Source organism: Gracilinanus agilis, chromosome 5 (assembly GCF_016433145.1).
Source record: "Gracilinanus agilis isolate LMUSP501 chromosome 5, AgileGrace, whole genome shotgun sequence".
Taxonomy (NCBI): Eukaryota; Metazoa; Chordata; class Mammalia; order Didelphimorphia; family Didelphidae; genus Gracilinanus; species Gracilinanus agilis.
In genome coordinates, this window is record NC_058134.1 from 122852237 (window position 1) to 122873418 (window position 21182).

The following is a 21182-nucleotide window of genomic DNA, read 5'->3' on the forward strand; positions in this document are numbered from 1 at the left end:
AGCCAGTTCTTCTGACTCCAAAATCCATGTTTTTCCTATTGCTTCTGAAGGTAAAAGATGTTGTCAAGGATGCAGCTAGCATTGATGTGATGATAGTCATCATTGCCCAGCCCTTTGGTATATTCTAAAGTATGTTTAAGACCGCAGACAGCTTGAAGCACAGGCTGAGGCATGAGACTTCTCTAGACAGCACAGAGGGAAAGATAATCAGACATACAGCTTCTCCTGGTCTAAGCTGCTCTGCCAAAATTGTCCTTCCTGTCAAGAACCGTTTGGAAACCCCAGCGGTCTGTACTTTCCTGCTTTTATATGCTGCCTCCAAGTGGAAAAGAGGCTAATTCCCTCTTCAGACCTATTTGCTGTCTTCCTTGCCTTCCCTGATGTGGATGTGGTAACAGCATGTGGTACTCTTGCAAACCTTTTTTACAACCTTGCCAACACTTGTTCTCCACCACCTCCTCCAAATTTACCAATACTTCTGGATTCCCTCCATAGGCATCCTTATTTCCCTAGGCTTGTGGGTAAACCCTAAGTTTCAAGGACTTAAGTTTGTAAATATCTCCCATACCTCCTAGGTGGTCTTGTTTTCTTCTTAAAAATTTGTTTGTTCCATTAAAATTCCTAAATATCTCTCACCCTTCCTCCCCTTCCTGCACCAGAGAAGGCATCATTTAACAACAAATATATATATATATATATATATATATATATGTATATAAACCATGTTTTTGCTTGTTTCTATTTATCAGTTCTCTGGAGGCAGATATGCACAAGTCATTCTTCAAACAATATTTCTGTTGCTGCATATAACGTTCTCTTAGTTCTGTTCATTTCGCTCTTCATAATTCCACATAGGTCTTTCCGTGTTTTTCTCAAATTAACCTGCTCATTGTTTCTAATGGTACAGAAATATTATTCTAGAAATCCATAGATAGCCTGGATATCTTAGCACAGGAATTCTCCTATAGTGTGTGAAATTTTCCAACAATGTCTTTTGGCAACCATTTGATATGACTAATTTCTTTTTAAATCCTATGCATTTTAGGGTTGTTTGATTTTTTTTTTTTGATTGACTTTTTTTATACTGGCTCTTCCTTTCTTACACAAGCTGGGGAGTACATCAGCCATTCAATGGCCAACTGCACTGCTGATTGACTTGAAAATTGTTCGGATTCTTCCATCCTTAGGCAGCCTTGGCTCCCTGATACCAGGAGCTCACCATATTGACACTGGGCTTAGTTTGGCCTCGATTGGCTTTAGCTCAGAGTCTTCAACTCATGTGATATGCCAGCCTCAGACTAGATTTTACTTTATGGATTTAAAAATATTTTGAAGGGAATCCATAAACTTCACCAGATTGCCAAAGGTGCCTGAAACAAAAAAGGGTTTAGAACTCCTGCCCTGGAAGATATTGGTGGGTATTCCTCAGGGGGCTTTGAGTGCCAACAACCAGACAACTTGAGGCTGACAGATGGGAAAGCACTGGATCCAGGTTCTCTGGTAGCCCCTCAGATCAGAATAGGCATAGAAAGGCATGAACTCTACAGAGTCCTGCCAATTAATGGACGTTACTTATAAACCATAGGTGTATTTCAAGATTTTTTTTATAGTCAAGAAGGTCTTGGCAAGAAAGAACAGGCACTGTTCTAAGGAAAATATGAATGAGAAGCATTGAGCCTTCCGTTCTTTTGCTAAGGCACCCCTGTGACCAAGACTATGTTTTTGAGGCAGTCAACCAGGCTTCACAACTTGGAGCCATGGAAAATTTTATTTTTGTGGAAAGTGAAATGGCAAGTGGAAGAAACAGAGATTCAACTTTGGCTTCATAAAACACCAAGAACTTATTTCAAGAAATAGTCTCCATCGACATTAGGATTCAAATACTGTGGTGGTCAAGTGGCCCAAGGCAGAGGTATTCAGGAAAATAAGCAAGATGAGAATTTGTACAAAATCTTTTATTGGCTATTTATACTCCTTTACCCAAATCCCCATACCCCTGGCCTAGAACCCAACAAGCTTCAAAGGCATTCTGCTGCCTGACTTTTGGGAAGAGGGTGGAAAGGGAATGGGAAGAAATGGTACCATAGATTAAAACAGTAGGGAGATAAACACCCGTACTCAGGTCAATAGGATGGTCAATGTCTGTCTTTCTGGAGCAGATCCTCAGAACAATGCTCCACTTCTCAGGAGATGGTCCAAGACAGGAGATGGCATTTGTCCCATGAAGGCATAAAGGACAACCCACCACTTCCTTTCTTGATCAATGTTTATACTCAAAGCTTGATGTACCCCACCTACTCTCCGGGAGATGGGGCCTACGAGCAAAGGGCGAAGAGGTGACTGCCCGGAGTTTCAGAATACAGCTCTGAGTGCTAAACAAATATAATAGGGAGGGGGGAAAAAAGACAACACAATTCAAAGAGGAGAGAAGAATGAATTTGCCTGGTAGGAGTAGAAGGGTAGGGAAAAGATAGGGGGAAAAAAGGTTAAATTACAGGTTATCAGTGGAACCTGTGGGGTCCCTAAAAGACACTCTGGCTTTTATAAGAGTGGGGCTATTGACCCTCCTCCTCATTCCATACCTAGAAAGGGAAGAAGGGAATTCCCTGCCCTATTTCAGACAAAAGGCACAAATAAAATTGCATGAATACTATCATTCCTAGCTTTGGCCTTCCTGTCTGAGAGCTGATGAGAAGTAGGTTTAGTCTCTGCCTGAGACTGGACAGTCCCTCATCAGTGCTTAGAAAGGTCCTGTTTCCTTCTTAGGCCTAGCTCTCTGGGCACCATTAGCCTGGCTTAGTACCACTACTGCCAACATATTGGGCACTGTGTTATCATCATTCCTTCAGGCACTGTTTGCCCTCAGCCCAATTCCTACTTGGCTGGGGGAGAACTGAGGGCCTTTGGCTACATATCTCTGCCCTAATGAAAAACCCATTAGGGAATGGGCAGTTTTGAGAAGCAGAGCAGTTGTGCCATGGAAATCCAACTAGCCAGGGCTCTTTCCCACAGTCTTGCTATCAAGAGCCAGAGATAAATAACTCCCTTGAGAGGGTTCTGGACCCTTGGGGTCTCTGGGAAAAGGAGGTGCCCTGGGGAGCAGGCAAAAGGGAAGAGAGAAAAGCTGCCTATTCCTGGCCCTTGCCTGAGGTAGTCAGGGGACCAGAATTTACTTCTTCCCACTTGCCACCCCACCCCTACTACCTTCAACCCAGGTCCTGCTCTTAAAGGTTCAGAAATCAGAGTCAGCATCCAGTAACTCAGCCTCCATCAAGTTGGTGCGGGAATGAATGGGGGCCAGACAAGGCCGACGACCTTGAGCCCAGGCTGCAGGGCCTGGTGGGGTTGGTAGAAATGGATCCTGGAGAGAATTTGGCTCTGGACAGAAAGGGTTAGAGACCAGGGTCCAAGCTCCATGTCGGTGGGTTTCCCCAGTCCCCCAGGCCCCTGCCACCAGGCACTTCTGCCGAGGCAGCTGAGGCAGGCGGGGTACAGCACTAGGTGCAGGTACAGGATGGCAAAGCTCTGTGGGTGCTGCCAGAGGACACACCTCTTTCTTCCTCTTCCTTCTCCTCTTCTTCCTCCCCAGGCGTTTCTGTAGCTCTGGGGAGATCTCTGCCTCAACCAACCACTTGTTAGCTTGTTCCTCTGGGGGCACTAGGAGAAAGGGGAAAGAGAATATGAGGTTATTTAGCCATGCTGTAGGGTTCTGTGGTGCTAACTAACCTCTCTTGGCTCTGCCCACCTCCTCTCACTCATCCTAGACTACTGCTCTCTCTCAGCTCTAAGATTTACAATTCTGTTCCTGTAATCTCCCAATCCTACTAGCCTCAGGCTCTTGTTTCACCAAATTCCATTTGAGGTTAGCTCTGGAAAGCACTTAATAATTCATCTAGCTTAACTGCCTTATTTTACAGATGAGGAAACCAAGTCCCAGAAAAGTTAAATTTGAGGCCATATAGTAAAGAAATAGCCAAAACTAATACCCAGATCTTACCATTCCCAGTCTGGTGAATTTTCATTTTTTGCTTTATCACTCACTGCCCCTTCCAGAGCAAAGGTTTTGTTGTTTTTTTAAACCCTTACCTTCCATCTTAAAATTGATACTCATTTTTTCTACACGTAATTAAAAAAAATAGAATTCAATTAAAAAGAAAAAATTAATACTAAGAATTCATTCCAAGGCAGAATTGTGGTAAAGTGATTTGCCCAGGGTCACATAGCTAGGAAATGTCTGCAAGACTTCCTGTCTTCAGGTCTGGCTCTAATCCAGGGGTCAGCAACGTATGGCTCTCGAGCCATATCTGGCTCCACCTCCCTACCAGCCAGTCTGGGAAGAGCCCCAGGATGTGCCCCAGGGGGCCCTTCAGCCCCCGCCCCATATTCCAGGGCCTTCTGCCTCCATCCTCCTCCTTCTGCAGACTCTCATGGCCAAAAAAGTTGCCTACCGTTGCTCTATTCACTGAGCCACTTACCTGCCTCAAGAGCAAAGGTTCTTCCCCTGGGGTCTGTCAACTTTAAAATTCAGATAACTGTATTCCCATATAATTGGCTTCCTCTGCAATTTTATGTATTTTGTTTTATTCATTTAAAAACATGATTCTGACAAGGGGTCTATAGATTTCACCAGATTTCCCAAGGGATCTACTGAACAAAAAGGCCAGGAGCTTCTGCCCTAGAGCATCTCCAGTAGCTCACAGTCTTCTTTCCTCTTCCCCACCCAACCTCTGCCCCTCATACCTGGAGTCCCTACAGGAGTGACAGACACATCCTGCGGAAGGATAGCTCCTCTTCGGGCCACCATTTTGGTGACATGTTGGGCCCAGGCAGAGGAGACATCAGCTGAGGGCTCATTGAGATCAAAGGCCAAACCCGCTATGGAAAAGAAAAGAGAGATATCTAAAGAACATCAGCATGGGCTTGGCCTGAAACCCCTTTCTTTCTCAAGACCATTCCCTTTCAGTTAATCCTTCTATTTCACAGAGAAAGTTTGGTTTCACACTATGATCTCCTTGATGTGGATCTTTGCTAAGGAACCTCTCTCTACCAATGCAGAACATTCTGTAACTTAAGTCTTTGCAAGTTGCCTGGGGGGGAATTGGGATGGGCTGAGGGGCTAAGTGGTTTGCTTGGACTCACAAAGTTAGAATGTTCCAGAGGCAGAACTTGAACACAGTTCTTTCTAAGCGAGGCCAGATCTTTATCTTCCATGCTGGCACAGGGAAGAAGAAAGACTCCCAAACCCAGTCTAATGTCAGTAAATGGGTCACTGAATGGGGAGGAGGAAGGTTGTGTGGAAAGGAATGACCAGAACCAAAGGACAAGCACAGAAGACAAATCACCCTGCCAAAAGGAGAAAGATAGACCTAAAGGAGAAGGAGGAAGATAAAGGAAGAGGAGGAGAAGAAAGAGAGCAAGTGAAAAGGAAGAGAGGGAGCCTATATTTCCATGCCATTCTCTGTTGGGAGTTGGGTGAAGCCAACAAGGGTATGAGGAAAAACTGCTGGGGCTCAGAATGGGACAGAGCCTCACCCACAGGGCCATCATGGGACACAGTATGCATGCTGAATGAGAGCTCTTGGCCTGGATTCTGTAGTAATTCTCGACGTTTAGAGAAAGCCTTGGCAATCATCTTGCTTTTTTTGATTCGTTTGGGTTCATCATCGCTCTGCCCAGTCAACCTGTTGGGGAAAAATGGTTGTGAGGGGGAAAGAGAATAGATTGTCCATCAATATTTTTGGAAGAAGAGGAACTGACCACCCTTATCACCATACTGTTAGATATGCTTTTCTTAGAGAAAAGTCCAAATGCAAATTCTAAGCACAAATATTATATTGTTCAAAAAGTCATACTATAGATCCTCCCTCCCCCCAAAAAAAGATCTTTCCAGCAACTAAGCTGAGAAGGACCCTGGGTTCTTAGAATTTAAACTTGTTATTCCAAGTGGGAGACCACCACCATGCTGGGAATAAATCAAATAGTTAAGAGCACCTGGTGTCACCAGGAGGCACAAGGAAGCTAGGTATGACCTTCCCTAGCCCATTTCATTAGGTGCCCACTGGGTAGAAGAGGCAAGGGTAGCTGAGAGCTACAGCTGGAGAGAGGCTTTGGCAAGAGAGAAGAAAAAATAGGAAAGCCCCGGAAGTCCCTGGGCTGGCCCCACCTGCACCAGGTACGTCTCCAGATGAGCAGAGTAGCCTTTGTCCAGACCCAAGTGCTCATGGCAATGCCAGTGCCAAACATGGCAAACAGATTGATCTTTTCCACCAGAAGGCTAGGGCGATTCTTGATCTCACAATCAATAATGGGTTTCTTGGTGGGTAGCCCGATGGTCACATTGGCTTGGCACCTGTTCGTAGTGAGGGATGAGGAAGGGGAGAATATGACTCTCAGCAAGCCCCTCCGATACCCATCACCCCAGAATTGCCAAAAGTTTAGCTCAATCCTTTAAACTGGCCTTGCAGAGAAATGAGAACTTTCATTCTAGGATCAGAAAGAAATTCAGTCTGAAAAATCAGAATGTGCGCAGGTATCTATTTTAATAAAGATTTTAAAAGTCATCTATGGCAAGGGGACTATCCTCTAGCTCAGAAGTTACTCATGCTCCCTGCTCTCAGATCCATTATTCAGATGACCCTGGTAAATGGAGAAAAAGATCATGCAGGAATTTGAGGCTGCTGGCCCTTTAAATAAATTTTAAATAAAATCCAAGTTTAATAATAAATTAACTGCTATGCACAGAAGACAGTGCTAATTGTTAGGAGGGAATTCACAAAATTTGGACGACACGGTCCCCATGGCCAATTTATAGCCTAATTAGAGAGGGGGAAGCATGAAATAACTTGGTAATGATTACAAGAGCCCTGCTAACAAGTACAAAACAAAGTTGTGTGCTACAAAATGAAGGCACAGGGCTGATGGGACAAACAGACTCATGGGAGTTCAAGATGGAAGAGGCCTTAGAGATCACCTAGTCAAAGCAGAAGGGAGCTTTGAGACTGGCCTTGAAGGAAGCCTTAACAACCAGATTACATCAAGGGATTATTTGAAGCACCCAAGGATACAGAGTTAGGCACAGCTCCCACCTGAGGAACAAAATCAGCCAATACTGGCTCCTGTTTGATTCCAAGACTGCAAAAATTCCCTCCTGCATTGGCAGCCATGGGACCCTTTGTATCACAACCCAGGCTTCACCCTCAGGGCCTTCTGGAGGCCCAGCCCCATACTCACAGCACATAGTCCCGGAAGCTGCGCTCCCATTCCGCCTGGTTGAAGAAGTCATAGAAATGGCAGCTGAAGGTGATGAGCACAAAGCCAAAGGCTAGAAAGCCAAAAATACCTATGGGGGAGCAGAGGTGTTACCCTTTTACCATATCCCCAAATTGGTGATGATCTTCATAAATTAGATCCCACTCCCCAGGAAGGGGAAAGCAGAGAAGAAGAAGCTTATCCTGCCTAGAGCCTAAAAGACAGCTGGTTCTCAAGTGTTAACAAACTAGGCTCAGTACTAGACTACCAAGACATATGTACTGAACCTAGTTTATTTAAATAGAAAGCAAAGAGAAATGGGTCCAACTGGTGGAGGGCCCTGCAGTGAGAAGCAAGAGAAAATAGGAAACAGCCCTGACTAAGACATCAGGCTTTTGCTATAGCCCAGAAACAGGGTCCAGAGACTAAGGAAGAGCCTGGGACACAAAGGTCTCCTGTGACCCACTATCTTCTCCAACTCTCCTCCCATTTCGGAAAGAGGGGAAGTTCCTAGGAATGTCCTGTCGGCCTCAATTCTCCCACTCCTGTCCCTGTTCTTTTGTTGCTCTGAGTCACAGTACAGATAGTGTGTCCTCCTGCTGGTATCTCTAAGAGCTCCTGTCTGAAAACCAACTGCCAATGCTTTTCTTCCATCCTTGTAAGAGTGAAGAATAATGGGGCAACATGAAATGTCATTATAATAGCATGTAGAGAGCACTTTAAGGTCTCTACGGCACCTTACACACAATATTCATCTGATTCTTGAAATAATCCTGGGAGCTAGGGGCCATCATTATCACAGATGAGGAAATTGAGTCTCAAAAAGGTTAAGTGATACAGTGACTTGACTCTGTGTTTGGAACTCCGGGCTTCTTCACTCCCAAACTGATATACTTCTATGTTCTCTGGACCACCTAGCTGCCAAATGTAAGACCCTTGAAGGGCAAGGGCTATTGGTCATTTTCTTTTTGTATATTAGCAGAATGTCTCATATGTGCCAGGCTCTTAATAAATACCGGCTAAGATGAACTGAATTGAATGGAGGGACCTGGAAGACTCGTGTCCCAGAGCAGTCCCACTCACCCAGACGCAACATGGTCTCATTGATCTTGCTGGCTGCTTTCTCACTCAGTAACCCAGGGTGATTGCTTTTGATAGAGAAGAGAGTCATAACTCCTGAAAAAAAAAAAAAGAAACAAAACACTTCAAAAGTTATCAGGCAAGAAAAGGAGCCACCAAGCTAACCAGGCTTTGCTCTTGTGAATGGTGGAAACTCAAAACACTCAAAATTGCAGAGGATTAAGACAACAGGAAGGACAAGCCAGCACTGCCCAGAAGCTGATATAAGGTGAGAGAAAGGTCCAAGCTTGGGCCAGGCACTTTTAACATAACCGGAGTCTCAGTTTCCCCAAAGTAAAATAGGAATGATAATACTTATAAGAGCTATATCAAAAGATTGTTATAAGGATCCTAAAGCACTTTTGTTATTGTTATTGTTGTTGTTTTGGGGATTGGGTCTCTGTATCTTTCCCAGGTGGGAGTGCAATGGCCATTTACAGCCTGATCACAATTTGGATCGGCCTGGAAGCTTTCACTTGTTCTGTTTTCCAGTCTGTGCTGGTTCACCCCTCCTTAGATATTCTGATGGTCTTCTGTTCCCAAAAGCTCACCATATTGGTGCCAGACCTAGTGTGGATACCTGATGGACTTTAGGCCTAATTTATAGCTCAACATTTAAAAATTAAATTAAAAATTTTTTAAAGGGAAATAGGATTTGAGTGATAATATATGTATAACCCAGTGAAATTGCTTATCAACTCCAGGAGGGGAAAGGGAAGAGGGGAGGGAGAGAACATGAATCATGTAACCATGGGAAAAAAATTTAGAAATACAGCTTAGAGAGGGCAGCTGGGTAGCTCAGTGTATTGAGAGCCAGGCCTAGAGACGGGAGGTCCTAGGTTCAAATCTGGCCTCAGACACTTCCCAGCTGTGTGACCCTGGGCAAGTCACTTGACCTCCATTGCCTATCCTTACCACTCTTCCACCTATAAGTCAATACACAGAAGTTAAGGGTTTAAAAAAAAAAAAGTAGAAATATAGCTTAGAGCTCCTGAGCTCTAAGGATCCTCCAGCTTCAGCCTCCCCCCAGCAGCAGGGATCACAGGACTCCCATCCCCTACAATAAATTACTTTGTAAGCCTTGAGGCACTATATCATGTCAGATAAAACCCAATACCTCACATATAGTCATTGTTTTTGGTTTATTTATTTATTTATTTATTTGTTCATTCATTTATTTATTTATAAACCCTTACCTTCCGTCTTGGAGTCAATACTGTGTATTGGCTCCAAGGCAGAAGAGTGGTAAGGGTAGGCAATGGGGGTCAAGTGACTTGCCCAGGGTCACACAGCTGGGAAGTGTCTGAGGCCAGATTTGAACCCAGGACCTCCCATCTCTAGACCTGGCTCTCAATCCACTGAGCTACCCAGCTGCCCCCTTGGTTTATTTTTTTTAATTCCTCACCTTCTATCTTAGAATTGATACCAAGTATCATTTCCCAAAGCTGAAATGCACTCAGGGCTAAGAAATGAGGGTTAAATGACTTAACCAGAGTCTCACAGCTAGAAAGTATCTGAGGCCAAATTTGAACCCACATCCAAGCCTGGCACTCTGTCACCTAAGCCATCTATCTGTCTCATAGTAGTTAATAAATATTTGTTGACTGATTGATCCGGGGCCTCCCACTCACCTCGAATGAGGAAATAGCCCCCAACAATAAGCACCAGCCCAATAGGGGCCAACACGAAGCCAGCTCGGTAACGATAATTCTTGTAGCCCACAAAACAGATGCCACTCACTGAGTCTCCATCCACCTAAAGGGAGAGGGCAGTTGGTCACATAATGCCCCACCAGGGTCCCCAACCTCTCCCGTAGCCTCTGGCCCCCGTACCTGGGCCACAGCAAGAATGGCCACAGTGAGAACAAACGGCAGTGACCAGGTGAGCAGGTGGAAGTAGGAGGTCTTGCCAGAAAGGGGTTGGTAGGTGGTGCCGAGGGCCTTGAAGGACGTGTGCCAAGCATAGGTGAGCACCACAAACCACACCACGCCTGCCATGAGCGCATAGTAGACGATGACGAAGATGATAACACAAGACAGGGTTTCGTTGGAGCTGTGGGGACAGATATGGAGTCACCAGAGCAGGCCAGCCTAACGTTCTCTTCTCCCACCAAAGCATCCCTAAAACATGCCCGCTGCCTCATCAGGGAGAAGCGCACGGCCACTCTCTCAGAACAAGGCCTCACTGTAGCAGAGGACCCGGCCCCAAGGCGACGGGGGATGCAGGCTGCGAGGGGGCGAAGGGAAGGGGCACCATCTAGGGTTCCCCGAGTGGCTCCAGCTTTCGCAGCCACTCAGCCGCCATATTGGCTCTGCTCCCCAACCTAACACAGGTTCCAAGGACTTGGATCTGAAGTATGCACTGGACTTTGGTTTCCAATTCCAAGCTGGCCTTCAAGACTGGCCTTCAAGACTAACCTCTCCCAAACTCCCTTCCCCTTTTCCCACCTTTAGGTTCCCCGGGCACCTACGTAGGCTCCCCCAGCCGCATGGTACCATCGGCTCGGCAAACAATTTCCCGGCGGGCACCATCCATGAACTGGGCCAGCCAGCCAATGCTGCCCACAAAGAAGCAAGCATTGACATAAAAGAGGATGACAGCAGGGTAGCGGTTCGAATTCTTCCAGTCAGCAACAAATGTAGCCTGGGGAGGGGGGAGTGACAAATGGAATATTGGGGGGGGCTGTTTAGTCTGCCTCCCCTTTGGACTCCCAGCCCCACCACTTCTCACTCCCTGATCTTCCCTTGGCACCCCTGGGTACTTCCCTCGGAGGTGAATGCTCCCTAGCCAAGCCCATTCCTAGTAAGCCTCCTTCTCCTGGTTTCCATAAACCCATTATCCTAATTGTTCTCCGGCCCTTAATCCCTGCTAACACAGCTTTGAGAAGCTCAGACTTCTCCCACTCCCTGCCTTTGCCCAGGCTATGTGCCATGCTTTCCTTTCTCATTTGTTCTAGAAACTCCAAGGCTACACCGAGGTGCCTTTCCTCACTCCCTTGTTAGTGCTCTCCATCAGAAATCATTTTATATTTACTTTGTTTATCTTTGCATTTATTTCATATTTAATGTTGTATTTCTGTACTTCCCTAGCCGCAGTAAGATGTAATCTTCTTGAGGGTCAAGGCTTAATGTTTTTTTTCTGTTGTCTTTATATTTCCAGGACCCAGGACAATGCCTTGCTTAATGCTTGTTGAAGTGAACTGAATTCCTCCATCCTTAGGGGCCTCCTAACCTCTCTGGCCTCCCTTGTTCAAAACCTAGGGTGCTGCCCTCCTTCTCCCGACCCTCCCCATGCTGACCAGGGTGAAGAGGGTGCAGAGGCCAGTGACGGCGCCAAAAGCAGCAATATAGCTGTGCATGTCCTGGTGTTCAGCCTCGGTGAAGAGCGGGTTCTGGCACTGGATCCCACAGCCTTCCACATCCTCGTACCAGCTGTTCGGGTTATCTGTCCGTACCAAGGGTGACTCACATTGTCCCGAACTGTTGAATTTGATGTTTTGTACCTCATTCTAGGGATATCATCAGGGTGGGAAAGACGGGAAGAAGAGAGTGCAAAGAGCGTGATCAGAAATGATTTGTATTTCTAATAATGTATAATCACTTAATTTAAAATAAATTTCACAGACCTAGCACATGATCAAATTCAGTTATATTTCATTATGTAGTTGCTATTCTGCAAATATGCCTTTAGACTCCATACACTAAATGCAATGAGAGCGAGAATAGAGATAACTTCCCATTCTAGACACTAATCAAGGGATCCCTTCCAATGATACTGATGCTAATACGATAACATTTATATTGAGTTTTAAGGTTGACAAAATGCTTTATATGTTATCTCGTTTGATCCCCACAGTGAATTTCCGAGATCTTTTCATTATTTCTATTTTCCCAATGAAGAAAGCTTTAGTGATTTGCCCAGAGCTAAAAGCCATTAGAGTATGAGGAAGGATTCAAACTCTGGCCTTCTTGACTCATGGTCAACCGGTGTATCACCAGCACCAGTTATGACATGGCTGATCAGTCTACCTGAGGCTCAAATCTTCCTATGTCCTTCTTTGCTTTTTCCTAAACAAAGCAATTTGACCCCAAGTTGGTATCTTGGGTCATGGTCTAATATTGTACTTGGGCTCCTCTATTTCCAGATTTTAGGGAGAAAGAGGTAGTTAAAGCTCATACAAAAAAAAACTTCTAACCATTGGAGGCACCCAAAAGAGTGGCTTACAGTAATAATAGATTCACCCACACTTGAGGTCTTAAAGCAAAGGTTGGATTTTCACTTGTCTGCTATGCTATAAAGTGAACCCACTCAATTTCTTTGATTCGTTTCATTTGAGGCTATAGCTTTTTTATTTTCTGGTTATAGAATAAGAATATCATAAAAGAGAAGGTATCCTGTTCCTATCACCCCTCATCCAAGCCACCCTGGATCTGTCCCCTAAGCCTAGCATCTCATTACTCCCACTTACTGGACAGCCTTCTGGGAAGTGATCTGGAGTGCATTTCAGGAAGTCGGGCCAGCCCCGTTCACGCTCAACGATGGCACAGGGTCCCCGAGTGGCCTGGCACAGGGTTCGGCTAGGAAGCTCCACCCGGTCATTCTCACACTTGGGCATGTAGACAGCACAGAGCAGGGGCTGGATCACTGCCCAGCATCGGGGAGCATTCCGAAGTCCTGGGATGAGGGAAACAGTGAAGACAGAGCAGTGAAGAGACTCTCCCTACCCCGATACAAGACAGCGTTCTATGTACCCCAAAGCATCCTAGGGCACTTTTTATTGTTAACATTGTGAACCAGGCATGGTCAGAGACATTAAGTCAGCATAACACATTACATTAGTGATCTTAAACCTTTCACAGCCATCATTAGTAGAATACATCTAGCCAAGACTCCCCCACCCCATCCCCTTCACTCCATGGAGCATGCTATCAATTCAAGAGACCTCAGAAGCCTCTTCTATTTGCAAACACCCCCCCGAGAAGCCTCGTTCCCCCCTTACCAAGCTGAGGTAAAACAGAGAGGAGGTGGGAGCATAGGAAGAGGTGATCAGAGGAGCCAGGTACTCCGTGGCCAGAGAGAAAAGAAACAGGAAGTCACATGGAGAAAAACAGAGGAGACTCTGTGCATGACAGCAGGAAAAAAGGTGCCAGGAACGGACAATTGCTATTCTTCACCCAGCTCATCATTGCTGCCCATCATCCCTGCTGGTCTGGTCCATTTCCTCCTACTCCATCCCTAAGTAGCCCCTGCTCAGTCATCCCTGCTTCATCACTAGTTGACAGTCTATCCTTGGCTAGTCAGGAGTTGCATCGGAAATGACATCTGGGAGTATGGGGTCCAGGGTGAAATTATTAAATGGGGTGTGTGTTTGTAGGTCTGAGTTTGTGGAAGGCTCCCTACCACCGCCTAGGAAGAACGAAGTGGGCATCTGGGATCTAAAAAGTAGGCTAACCTCTCTCCTTGCTACTGGGCCATCTCCAGAGCAGAGACCTGGGGTGTATTGTGATGAGCTGTAGAGAGTTCAAAAGCATCATGACATCAGGGTCCCTGAGAGGTGGCTGTTGTCGTTTGTTCATTTCAGCCATGCCCAACTCTTCAGGGCTCCATTTGGGGTTTTCTTGACAAAGATATTGGAGTGCTTTGCCATTTCCTTCTCCAGCTCATTTGGCAGATGAGGAAACGGAGGCAAACAGGGTAGAGTAACTTTTCCAGGGTCACACAGCTAATAAGTATCTGAGGCTAGATTTGAACTTGTGAAGATGACTCCAGGCCTGCTCCTCTATTTTGCTAGGCATAGCGCTAAGCTCTAGGGATACAGAAACAAAAGCTAAAAATCCCCTGCCTTCAAGGAGCTTACAATCTAATATCTCTCCAGAGTACTAAAATCCTCTAGACTAGTGGTTTCAAATTCAAAAGAAAGAGGGGCCAGTAATCCATACATAAGGAATTAAGTTGTATTGTTGTGCTTTGTTTCTAATTATTTTGTTTCTAATTGCATTTTTAAAAATATATTTACTTTCTGTCTTAAAACCAAAACTAAGTATCTGTTCCAAGACAGAAGAACAGGAAGGGTTAGGCAATCGATGTTAAGTGACTTGCCCAGGGTCACAGAGCTAGGAAGTAGTATCTGAGGCCAGATTTGGACCTAGGACCACAGATCTCCAGGCCTGACACACTGCTAACTAGCTACCTCTTCTAATTACATTTTAAAAAACAAAACAAAAAACCTTAACTTCTCTCTTAGAATTAATACTGTGTATCAGTTCCAAAGCAGGAGAGTGATAAGGGTTTGGCAATGGGGATTAAGTGTTTTGCTCAGGATCACACAGTTCTAATTACATTTTAATCTCTTTTGGCTATATCTAGGAGTGTTGTGGCCCATTCAGTCATCTCTGTTCTAGACCTTTATGAAAGGTAAAGAGCAGGGGCAGCTAGGTGGCTCAGGGGATTGAGAACCAGGCCTAGAGCCTTATGATCCTGGGTTCAAATATGGCCTCAACACTTCTCGACTGTGAGACCCTGGACAAGTCATGTAACCCCTATATCCCTTATCATTCTTCTGCCTTGGAACTGATACTTAGAATTGATTCAAAGATAAAGGGTAAGAGAAGGAAGGAAAGAAGGAAGGAAGGAAGGAAGGAAGGAAGGAAGGAAGGAAGGAAGGAAGGAAGGAAGGAAGGAAGGAAAGTAAAGAGTAAATGATTCTTGCCCTCAAGGAATTATCTACAGCCTGCTGAGACAGCTAAGACCCTAGACAAACATCTCCATAGTGACTATGCCCAACTCTCAGGTAAGGTCCCAGCTTTGAGACAGATTAAATCACCATCCAAATCAGTTCACAGAACTGACTGTGGATCTTAAATAGGGTCCACAGCCACCTTATTCACCCTCATACCCGCCCGCCTCATGTGTTCAAGCACCCCACATTTTCTCTCTTCTGCTCTCCATGTTACCAGCCACCTCCTTAGGGTAATAATACAGAAACTACCTAGAACCCAAGAAAGTGAAAGGGCTGAGTTGAGAGTGGGTCAAAGAAGAAAGAAATTCACACATTTCTCTATCAAAACCCCCTGTCTGGATCTGTTCTGTGTTTGGTGTCTGCTCCCTGGACTGAGATTGGAGAAGATGTCCATACATTCTTCATTTTTCATTGGTGAGTAATAACAATAGCTGATAATTTAAAGAGTAGCTTATAAAAGGTTTTTGCAAAGCACCTGCTTGATTTCATTTGAGCCTCACAAAAGGTCTTGGGAAGTAGACACTATAGGTCTTATCCCCGTTTTCAGTAAGGAAAAAGGTGAGATTCATAGTTAAATAACTTTCTCAAAGTCATATCTTACTAGAGTCAGAGGATGGAGTATTTCCGTTTGACTTTTAGTGGACTGCTTCTACTATGATATTCTCTGTCCCTCCCCTCCCCCATCCCCTCAATAATTTTCAGAGCAAAAGTCTCTAAGGATCCCAATCAATGTTGTCTGGCTCTGTTCACTCTTCGTCCCTCAAGCAACCCTCTCTGGCTCCAGTGAAATTTCATCACCTCAGAATTAGGATTATATTACAATATCATGATATAATAAACACAGATAATATTACATTTTAAAGCTTCTCTATTAGAAGTAATGAGATACTATACTTACTCAGGGTATGTCTTTAAGGTATGGGACATACCAAGTATGCTATGAAAGTACAATTCTGGTTTAGTGGACACAATACTGGTTCTGGGCTAGGTGGTGAAGTGGATAGAGCACCCAGCCTGGAATCAGGAAAACTTGAATTCGGTCCTGCCCTTAGATACTTACAAGCTGTGTGATGCTAGGCAAGTCACTTAACTCTGTTTGCCTCAGTTTCCTCATCTGCAAAATGAGCTGGAGAAGGAAATGGCAAAGCACTCCAGTATTTTTGCCAAGAAAACCCCAAATGGGAGCATGAAGAGTTAGAATGAAACAATCGAACAACACCTGATTCAGTCAGAAGATTTGGGGGTCAAATTCAGTGCCCTTGGATAACACTTAATTTGAATAGGTCTCAGTTTCTTCAATCTGTAAAATGAGGAAGCTGGGGTAGATGAGTATTTCTTGACCCTTTTATATGTGGCATGGACCTTTTTTCTAATGAAGTTATGGACCTCTTTCTAAAGAACAATGTTTTAAATTAAAATACAGAAAATTAATACAGAATTTAAGTTTGATTTTAGTGAAACTAAATAAGCCATTTTTTCCCTTCACACAAGTTCAAAGACCCCCTGAAATTATCCTGATCTCCCTTTTAAACCCACAGGTTCCAAGCTAAGAACCTTTGAGTTAAATGATCTCTAAGGTTTCTTCTCATTCTAAATCTATGATCCTAGGATGAATAATTTGTATGATTCTGGTTTTTTCCTTTCTTGTCTTCTTTTTCTTCCTTAGCTACTCTTCTCAGGCCCAACGAAGTAAACCAAATCAGTGTTCTGGGGACATTTCAGAAAGATACCAATCCTCCACTACCATAAGCTCTGAACATAGTAGGCCAGGCCTCTGGAAGAATCTTTTTAAAAAGACTGATATAATGAAGGATCCATGTTGGTCCATTCTACTGGTTCCTCCCAAGTCCTAAATGTAAATTATCCACCAACTCCAAAAAGTAGAGATTGAGGTGTACGACGGGAGTCCTTTCCAACATATGGATTCTAAGGCCTAGAATAGTATAATGGGCTTATAAAAGTTTCCTAGATTTATTTTGCTCTTTCCCAGCCACAGACCAATATCAGAGACCTCATTTTCCAGATGAGAAAACTCAGATGAAAGATCCTTGCTTATCTAACCTGAGAGTGAAGCAAAGAAGGGAAGAGGCAGAAGGCACAACTTTTCAGACTGACCACCAAATCACCAGTCTTCAGAATTTCTGCCACTTTTTGACTTAATTCTCAGCTACCTCCTTCTTCCTGGGTTTCCCCTCCACTCTTCCATCCCTTAACAATATTCTCCTATCTCAAGCCTTTCCTCGGATTCTCCTTCTAAGGATTCTCCTTCTAAACGAATAAGCCCCTCCAGTCTTTTTGCTCTTCTTTTCTCCTCCCTCAGTCACTGATCTTATCTCTGTCACTCAGACAACATCTTGGTAACCCTGGGAACTGACCCTTAGGGGAAGAACTTTGGGGCAACATTAACCTGGATCCCCCTATTCCTTAAGTTATTTCCTTCCCTATGGTTTTAACCCCGGTTTCCAACTCCTTTAATATCACTTGTACCCCTAATCTACATAGGCCCCTTGTAACCTTCAACTTAAAAAGCATCATTTCACTGTCCAATGTATGCAAACAAATCCCTTCAGACTCCAGCCTCCCCCCAATTAATCTGTGGCATCCTGCATGCAATGGGACCTCAAGACTTCCCATACAACCCCCCCTCCTTCCAAAGCAATCTCTTGTACACACACACACACACACACACACACACACACACACACACGATCCCACCACCATTGTCCCTTCTCCCAGGGCCCCATGACTGGAATCTCATCACCCCCAAAATGGCCCTCCGACCTTCGCTGCATGCTCTTACCCGACCACAGCACGAGTTTGCTGTGCGCCTCCTCCTGGGAGCCCGAGTCTCCGGCCAGCAGCGTGGAGGTGGCCTCGTAGGGAAGCGCCGATCCCAGGCACACGTTGTAACGCAGCGGCTCACAAGGGGCTGCCCGGCCGCAGTGGCTCAACAGCGGGGGAGGGCGAGTCTCGGCCCCACTCGTTCTCCCGCTCCAGGGTCCAGGCCTGGTCCCGTTCCCGCTCAGAGCCGCCCCCTGGCCCGGGCCTCCAAGCAGCAGCAACAGCAGCAGCAGCTTCAGCCCCAGGAGCTGGAGCGACGGCCCCCGCGCGGGCCGAGCCGCGGCCATGGCCAAACCCGCCAACTCAGCAGAAAGAGAGACTGCCCCCTCCCTCCCTGACCCCCCCGGCCGCGTACACAAGCACCCGAGGTACCGGGGGCGCCGCTCAGATTGCCTGGGAGTCCCCCGAGTCCCGCTCCGGCCCCCCCTGGACGCCGCCCGCGCCCCGACCCCTCCGCGCCCAACTTTGCAAACTTTGTAACTGGCGGCCCATGGTTGGGGTGGAGGCGGCCCGGGCCCGATCTGGAGCCCCCACCCCTCCGCCTTGCTCCCCAAATCTCCTTCAGCACCTAGAGTACGGCGGACCCCCAGATCCTCGAGCTCATTCCCCCTCCCACCATAAAAGCCTCCAGCGCGCTCAGCAAACGCAGCTGTGCGTGGGCTGTAAATGCTAGACAAACCACCCCCCACCCCAACTCTGCCCCGGCCCTTCAACCACCGAGCCGCAGCCTGGTCCCGCTGAGCACCCCGCTGCACCCCAAGCTAGCCCCGCCGGCTCCCCGGCTCCTTTGTTGCCTTTGCTCCGCTCTCAGGAATGCACGGGCCGCAGAGAGCCAAGCCCGGCCCCCCTTAGTTAGCAGCCTGGGGGGAGGGACGGACCGAATTGAGGGGAGGGAAGAGGATGGAAGAGAGGGGAGGGGCAGGGGTAGCCCCGCCGTCTCGGGGGCCGGGAAAAGGGGAATCAGACTACTTTTTCAACAACCCGGCCCAAATACCAGGGCTAGAGAGGTAGGAAGGAGATGCTTCACAGATTTCTTTATCTTGGGAACGGGATAGAGCCAGAGGGTGGTGTCAGACTTGGGATAGGGATTCTCCTCCCACTCCTTGACTTGTAAGAGCGAAGATCCTTCTCTCCGGGTCACGGTTTAAGTATATGTCGCAAAATAGAGTCTAGGTAGGGAGAAGGGGGCCTATGGACCAGGAGCTAACTTTGTATTTCACAACACCCCTCCCCTCTAGGACTGACCCCTCGATTATAGTCTGCTTCTAGGCGCTGGTTTTTCAGCTTGGTTTTCTCAATCTTCAGTTTCTCTTGGTTCAGATATAGGGCTTTAGAGATAAAAACCAATTTTGTCCCTTCATTTTACAGATGAGGAAACAGGTCCAAAGAGATTAAGTAATTTGCTTGATTTGACACAGGCAACAAGTGGGAGAAAAGGGAATTCAAAGCTAGGCTCTCTGACTCCAGAATCATTGCTATTTACACTGTACCAAGCCTCAGGTTTTCCATAACTTCCCTTTGCCTTCTACCTTCCTGTTTATAAGTAGCTAGAATATACTTTCTGCTTGGCTTCTAGGGGAGGATGGTGAGGAATAGAGAGGTGGAGATTGATTGCTGTGGGCTAGACTCTCTCTGTGTCTCTGTCACTGTCTCCTTGTATGACTATCTCTATCTCTGCCTCTCTTTTTCACAATTACACATTTCTCTCATTCCTTAAATGGAAAGATGTAGCTGACATGGAAGTGATCAAAAAGTCCTGAATTTAGAGTAAGATGATTCTGGTTCAAACATCATCTTTGTCTTCTACTGGTTGGGTAACTTTTGCCAAGTCACAGGATCTCTTCAGGTCTCAGTTGCCTCATTGATTAAATTGAAGAGTTTGGATTAGATGGCCTCTTTGGTCCCTTCTAGCCCTAAATTGACTGCTGCTGCTATTGCTATGGCTATCTTTACTCCTGTGTCTGAAAAAAAAAAGATTTAATAAAAATGGCCAGGCTATCTCTCTCCCTGCAAATGTCTGCAGCCTAACCTTTGGTTTTTGACTGCTGTCACTTGTGATAGTCAGCAGCGGCTCTGTCTTTTCCACGTGTGGGTTACCAATTATTTTTGTCCAAAAAAAAGGCAGTGCCAGATATGATTGTTCAGGTTGATACAGTGGCTCCCTGCTTTTCTCCTCTGTCAGTTTGCTTCCATTTGTGCTTAATGTCTGTCTTTCTTCAGTTCACTTCGCATGTGGCCATCCTTGCTGGATTTCCCCATGCAGAAGTTTACGTATATAGTATTTATCCTTTATATAAGAACTGCTTCAGAATGTTTTATTATTGTAAGCAGGCCTTCCCTGGAGGTCCAAGTCAACTGTCAGTTCTTCTTGAAGCCTTCCCTGACTCCACTAGTGTGTTCTCTCTCTGTCTCTCTCTCTCTGTCTCTCTCTCTCTGTTTCTCTGTCTCTCTCTCTCTCTGTCTCTCTCTCTCTCTGTCTCTCTCTGTCTCTCTCTCTCTGTCTCTCTCTCTCTGTCTCTCTCTCTCTCTCTCTGTCTCTCTCTCTCTGTCTGTCTCTGTCTGTCTCTGTCTGTCTCTCCCCGTCTCTCAGTATATCAGTAGGACCTTTTCTTTGTGCTTCATAGGTTTGTAAAACCATAGATTTAGATCTGGAAAGGACCTTGGCAGTCATCTACTCTAATCTCATCTATATATGAGGAAACTGAAGCTGAAGTTAAATGAATCACCAAAAGTCAGAGAGCAAGTAGCAGAACTTTCTAGTATATAACACTGTCTCCTTATATTTCTCTTTTTAGAATTGAGAGGAGAGACAGGTATACCTTTACATCTCTAGCACCTTGAATAAGTTTGAATACTAGAAAGCTCTATGGTTCTGTCAGTTGGATAAAACCTGGTATTGGAGGCAGCAGTTATAGTAGATAGGGCAATGTACTTGGAGTCATATCTCACTTTAAATCCCACTTGACACAGAGGATATGACTGGACAATTCACTTAACCTGTGGAAGCTTTACTTTCCATATCTGTAAGATGAGCGGGATTTGTTCAGCCTTTAAGGTTCTGTCTAGCTCTGATTCCCTCCACAAAGTCCAATTGAAACTTCTCCATGACTTAGTTAAGTTCTAGGTAGAGGGTTGCCTGGAGCACACAGAGGTTAAAGGACTTGTCCTAGACCAGTGATGGCTAGTGGATCTAGGGCACAGCCCTAGATCATATGGCTAGTAAATGTCATAGGCT

General features: G+C 45.7%; 1 protein-coding gene across 1 annotated transcript; it reads right to left on the minus strand.

The window, feature by feature from the left end:
* Positions 1 to 1940: 1940 nt before the first annotated feature.
* On the minus strand, positions 1941 to 18234 carry SMO (smoothened, frizzled class receptor). The gene is made up of 12 exons (XM_044677667.1): positions 17907 to 18234; positions 12836 to 13041; positions 11666 to 11875; positions 10838 to 11010; positions 10200 to 10419; positions 9999 to 10122; positions 8332 to 8424; positions 7231 to 7339; positions 6164 to 6349; positions 5533 to 5681; positions 4741 to 4875; positions 1941 to 3657 (listed from the first exon to the last, which is right to left on the minus strand). Exons 1-12 carry the CDS (start codon positions 18232 to 18234, stop codon positions 3233 to 3235), a joined length of 2358 nt encoding a protein of 785 aa, XP_044533602.1. The 3' UTR covers positions 1941 to 3232.
* Between the last annotated feature and the right edge of the window lie 2948 nt (positions 18235 to 21182).

What these genes read in the sequence shown, in the direction of transcription:
- SMO (XM_044677667.1), bottom strand. Translation starts at nt 18,234, where the DNA reads ATGGCCGCGGCTCGGCCCGCGCGGGGGCCGTCGCTCCAGCTCCTGGGG. An exon ending in TGAGACCATGTTGCGTCTGG is followed by an intron (nt 7,340 to 8,331) that starts GTGAGTGGGACT and finishes GCTCCCCCATAG; the next exon opens with GTATTTTTGGCTTTCTAGCC. An exon ending in GTCCCATGATGGCCCTGTGG is followed by an intron (nt 4,876 to 5,532) that starts GTGAGGCTCTGT and finishes TCTTTTCCATAG; the next exon opens with CGGGTTTGGCCTTTGATCTC.